This window comes from Lepisma saccharinum, chromosome 4 (assembly GCF_977018435.1).
Source record: "Lepisma saccharinum chromosome 4, izLepSacc3.1, whole genome shotgun sequence".
Classification (NCBI taxonomy): Eukaryota; Metazoa; Arthropoda; class Insecta; order Zygentoma; family Lepismatidae; genus Lepisma; species Lepisma saccharinum.
In genome coordinates, this window is record NC_139232.1 from 20,773,760 (window position 1) to 20,779,945 (window position 6,186).

The following is a 6,186-nucleotide window of genomic DNA, read 5'->3' on the forward strand; positions in this document are numbered from 1 at the left end:
TTTTGACTAAATTTTAGTCAAAAAATGAATAAATCCACTTCAGCCTTGAGAAGCAGTAATTATTCAGTTTTGACGAAATTTTAGTCAAAAAATGAATAACTTGATTTCTCACTTGAGTAAATTATCTTTGAACTTGAGAAGTAGTGCTTCTTCAATTTTGACTAAATGTTATTCAAAACACGAGTAAATTATCTTTGAACTTGAGAAGTAATACTTCTTCAATTTTGACTAAATGTTATTCAAAACATGAGTAAATTATCTTTGAACTTGAGTAGTAGTTCTTCTCGAAAAATGACTAAATGTTCTTCAAGTTTCGACTAAGAAATACAGTCAAATCAATTGACTAAATGCTAGTATTCACTTTTGACGCAAATTGAGTCGGTGCTAGTTTCAGTACTGGATTTAGTCAAAAGTGACTAAATTTTACTCGTTTTTGACTAAGTCGTTTTCACAGTGTACGTGGAACGCAACGTGCAATTACAATTGCGATATGAACCACTACGTGCCCCCTCGCACCGGGAATTCGTTGAACCCAGGACCTCGGAAGTACAAGGTCAGCCGGAAGTCGGCTCTCTGAGGAGCAGCACCAAATACGTATCCACGTGCCCCACGAATGCTGGGACACGTTCGTATTGTTCTGTACTACATTACTGCAGAGCGTGTAGAGGTATCCCATGCGAGTCCGACGTTAGTCATTAACGTTCTCACGTGAAGGACATGGAACGGGAGCGACCAACCCGTACTTACTGACGTTCCTTCCCGTTCGTAGCCTCTGTGATGCATGAAGGTGTGCGCTGACGTCATACTAGGAGTCACTCGCTATCCCTGGTCGAAGTTGACCCTTGCGCCCTCTGGGTATTGCAAGACTGTATGGAGAGAGCGCTGGACGTGACACGTTGGTTGAGTACGTACACACGACGTATCTTCTGGGAACATTACGACGTTGTGGGTGTGTGTGGACGTGAAAACTCCCACGATGGTGCAATACAGTTTCGAGGAGTATGCAGACATGATGCTCATTTACGGGGAAGCGAGATGCAATGGAAGGGCTGCCCGTGCGATGTACCAGGAACGTTTCCCGGAACGTGTGACGCCATCACACACCATATTCGAAAAAGTGAACCGTCGTCTTCGTGAATCTGGAACATTTGTTGTGAGTAGAGTGGACACAGGTGCCCCAAGGACGAGGCGCACGCCTGCGGTGGAGGAGGCAATTCTTCATGCTGTGCACGAAGACCCTGGTACGAGTACCCGAATCGTAGCGCGGGATGTTGGTGTATCTCAGTCTGTAGTGTGGAATGTCCTTCATGATCAACAACTGCACCCATATCACCCCCAGAAGGTGCACGCCATGGGTCCCACAGATTTTGAACCACGTGTTCGCTTCTGCACATGGTTTGTGCGTCGTTGCGTGAATACGGCTCAGTTTCCACAGTTGGTGCTCTTCACGGATGAAGCGAAATTCACCAGAGAGGGTGTTTTTAATTCCCGCAACAGCCATGTGTGGGATGAAGAGAACCCATTCGCAACGAAAGCTCGTGGGTTCCAGCAACGAATGGGCATCAACGTCTGGGCAGGAATACTGGCCGGTCGTTTAATTGGCCCATACGTACTTCCCACCAATCGCACAGGTCGTACTTATCTGATTTTTCTCCAAGAGACATTGCCCGAGATGTTGGAAAATGTGCCATTGGCCACTAGGCAAAACATGTGGTTCCAGCATGATGGGGCGCCACCCCACTTTGCACGGGACGTACGGGACCATCTGACCCACAGATATGACAGGCAATGGATAGGGCGTGCCGGGCCCGTGCCGTGGCCCCCACGATCTCCCGACTTAACGCCCCTGGACTTTTTTTCTATGGGGGCGCATGAGGAGTCTCATTTATGAAACCCCCATCGAGTCTGAGCATGACCTGGTTGCTAGGATTGTGGCAGCAGCGGACTTCATTCGAGAGAATCCACTGGTCTTCAATCGTCTGTATGAGAACATTCTTCGAAGGTACAATGTGTGCATCGATGTTGGTGGTCGTCATATTGAGCCCCTGTTGTGAGTTTCCGTTCTGCACACGCCAAAGGATGTTTTCATACTGTCCTTCGCAGTGCTTACGTGCTGCATTCCGAGTTCATCGTCGTTCCTTCATACCATCGGTAATGAACAGAAACATCAAGCAGCAATGATTCAAGATTTAGCACAAGTTGCCTATTTTTCAGGACAAAGGGTCAATATCTGTGTTACTGATTTTTATCTGTTTGTGCTACTCTCTGTTTTCCTTCCGCCAAAGTGATACTGTACATTCCAATGTGAAACCCTTCATACGTACGTGCCAATTTCTTTCCTTTTTTTTTTTTTTTTTTTTTTTTTGTGGCTGTGCCTTTTAGGGAGGTGTCCCTGCATTCGTGGGGCACGTGGATATTTGGTGCTGCTCCTCAAAGAGCCGACTTACGGCTGACCTTGTACTCCCGAGGTCCCGGGTTCAACGAATTCCCGGTGCGAGGGGGCACGTAGTGGTTCATATCGCAATTGTAATTGCACGTTGCGTTCCACGTAGCATGCACGTGTACATCCATCACTCCGTTTTGCGTACCGTCTGAGATGCGCGACAGTCACTGTCCAAGCATGTTCCATTTGTCGCACTTCATGCGCTCCTCTGGGGACTCCCTCCATGTGTCACTTTTCGACCGTCCTGTGACAGCATGTTCCCTCGTCGTCTTTCTCCATTTTGCGCGAGTTTCCGCTCACATGCAGTGGGGATTCCCCATTTCCTTTGGGGATTCCCCTTGCGCATTACGAAAAGCGCCGCAATTTCAACGCCCTGATATTGTTTGGATATGACTTCCTCCACTTCCGCCAGAGCCGATCTTCGTATCTTTCGTGGTTCAGACGTTATTGCTCTTTGAAAGAGGTGTGAACCGATTTTCTCACGGCTCTGGCAGCCACACGGTGCCGTTTTCGTAATTTTGCCACATGGCACTTTCGGCTTGTTTTTCCTTCTAGATTCACCCCCCTAAGTTTGTAATGGGAGTTCGAAATCACCCTGTATATATGTCCTTATGAAGAGGTGGTGGGTCTGACAGCCCCCCCCTTTTTCCAGCTCCCTCGGGTTAGCTAGGGTTAAGAGAAATAATGGCAAATGTGGTGCGATTTTTTTGCGGTTTCCTCTTTTTTTGGGCTTTGTCCTCCTCTTTCGCCATGCCCTGTCCTCTCTTTTGAATGTATGCGTCTGGTCACCCTACTTAGAGGGCTACCAGCCACATTTCACGTTTACCACATTATAAAGCATGGCACATTTCACAGTTTAACGTGGAAAACGATGTTTGAATTATTGTGGCAGTGGCACTTACAGCGTTTACCAATTTTAGTCTTCAATCGAATATTTATCGAATAACAAAAATGATGTTACATGTAGTTGGAAATAAGTAAGTTTCTGATTAATACTTTATGCATATTATTTTGAGTAGTAGTGTACATAAATCTTCTTTGTAATGCCATCCAAAGCCGTATGATCCCAATATAATTCTTGCCTTCTAAAAAGTTTAGAGGAAATTAATAACCATAGATTATGCAACAAATGCTAATATATTCATTACTTAATTTTAGTACTTGTTCAGTCTTTCGGGGGGTCCCTCTGAACCCTCCTCCTTAATATGTCCTTCCTGTCCTTCAAAGCTGTATGATCCAAATATAATCCTTCTCTTCCAATAAGTTCAGAGGAAATTAAGTTACAAATGCTAAACGAGTATATTTTCATTTAATTTTCGTACTTAATGAGTCTTTCGGGTGGGCAGGGGGGGGAGAGGCCGGACCCCCAAAATACATCCTTCCTGATCTTCAAAGCCGTATGATCCAAGCCGGATCGTGTGGCCGAGTGGTTAGCACATCTCACTGCGACGCCAAGGGTACCGTTCGAATCCCGCTCGGGCTTAGTTGTTTGTGAATTCCCATTCACCAATTTCATCATTTCATCGCTCATCCCCTTCTTCGCAAATTAGCCAATAGGCACAAAACGCGAAGTAAAATAAACTAAATCAATCAATCAACCGTATGATCCAAATATAATCCTTGTCCTCCAATAAGTTCAGATGAAATTAAGCAACATAATCTAAACGAGTATATTTTAATTTAATTTTCGTACTCAATAAGTCTTTCGGGTAAGGAGGAAGGGGCGGACCTCGTAAATACGTCCTTCCTCTTCTTCAAAGCCATATGATCCCAATATAATTATTGTCTTCCAATAAGTTCAGAGAAAATTATACAACAAAGGCTAAACGAATATATTTTTCATTACTTAATTTTAGTAATATTTGTTAAGTCTTTCGGGGAGGGGGGGTACGGATCCCCTGGACCCTCCACTAAATACGTCCTTGGTGTCCATGTCGACCAACCATTAACTGTCGTCTGCTGCTCCTGTCACAGACTTTGTTTCGTTGAAAAGAGGTTCCGGGACCTAATTTAAATTGATCCTGGAAAATGGTTCCTATAGACCATATTTAAATTGATCCGGAAGAAAAAGGTTCCTGGACCGTATATAAATTGATCGGGGAAAAAAGGTTCCTGGACCGAATTGAAATACTTTACAGATAAAAAGGTTCTTTACGGTCCAGAACCCATTTGCGCTTGCTGATTTTCTCTCCTGGACCGAAATTGAATTTATTTAAAATCCCTGCAGGTAACACGTTGTTGCATTCTCCAACCCTCCATAGGAACTGACTGCATGAAATGGCGTCCTCTCCACTACCGTTCCCCTTCCCACCAACCACGAAAGATTATCGCCCCGGCGCAATATTCATTTTATGTGATTTTATCAACTGTCGTTTTTTATGTTGATTCAACACATGTGTATTGCATATGTAATGTTGTGTAAATTAGTATAGCTAGGTATATATATATAAATATACACCTGCAGACACCTGTTGGATTTATTAATTATGTGTGTAAAACTGTAATTAGTATTTTCTTTGTTGCTTTCACTGTGCTGTGTAAATCTAGTATGAAAGTGAAAACGATTGAAAACGATTGAAAAAGTCGCGAGATGTGACCAGAATTTTTGGTTTTGCCCCTATGTAAATTTTTCAAGTCGCCACTTTTGCGCAAATAGACCTTGAGGTTTAAATGAATTTTAAGAACACTTTTATGCACTGTGTAAAATGGGATGAAAACCACTATGTGTTTGTTCCCACCGGTCGAAATTGGTAAGATAGCAAAGTATGGTAAGATAGGTGAAATGGTTCAAGTATAGAACTTATATAAACAGAAGGAACAATATTTTCTAGAAATTCCTAATCATTTTCCATTCTTTTTTACACAAAATTAATTAGGCATTAAAATCTTATATATTTAACTAATGTCCACTTCACTTCTTCGACATGGCATTGTCCATCTTATGTAAAAATCAAAAGAGGAGAATTTGAGACTCAGTTTGTTTAAAACGAAGTGTTTTACAAACTACTACGGGATTGAAATAAACTGCAAATGCTATTAATATAGTTGTTGTTGTTATAATTGTTTAACCCTAAAAAATTTAAAAGTAATGTTTATGTCTTTCTCAGATAGGTATTTTTCTCTTTATTGAGGTACAATTGGGATACTATTTTTTTTTAATGTTCTCATTGGTGGCGCAAATGACACGAAAGAAAATAGAACCTATTCTGACAATGCGTTTCACTTTCGTATAAATGAGAAGTGAGTGAGGAGTGAGTATGCAAAATGCCCCACTCACTTGCTCCCTCTATTACACTAAATCATCAATCATCATCATTATGACGATTAAGCCAAGGTATATAAGATCACCATAAGATAACTGAAATTGCCTAAAGAACAAAAAACAACCCACACACTTCTAACTATTTACATCGTATCAGATAACAAAGATATTTCTGAATTTCAAAGTTTTGCTCATTACTGGTAGAGTTAACATTTTAATACTGCTTTAGTACTGTAATTTATTTCACATTAACTATATTGATACACGCTTCTAGTTTCAATTAGCACATGCATAGCAGTCTTCGAATTCTCCTAATAAAGTTTGGTTTATCGTCTTCCACTGGTTCTTCGTCATCTATAAGTTCTATGTGATTGGAAGATTCTCCGTTTATACCAGGCTGCTCATCTTTTCAACATCTATATTCTTCATTACATTCGATACTAGTGTCTTCATTGTGTAATGAATTCCATCCCTGTGGCCA

At 42.0% G+C, this 6,186-nt stretch overlaps 1 protein-coding gene across 1 annotated transcript; it reads left to right on the plus strand.

Annotated features, from left to right (window-relative positions):
* Positions 1–976: 976 nt before the first annotated feature.
* LOC145986860 (uncharacterized) lies at positions 977–1,891 on the plus strand. Its single transcript, XM_083121332.1, has one exon. The coding sequence runs from the start codon at positions 977–979 to the stop codon at positions 1,889–1,891; it is 915 nt and encodes a 304-aa protein (XP_082977458.1).
* Positions 1,892–6,186: the final 4,295 nt, after the last annotated feature.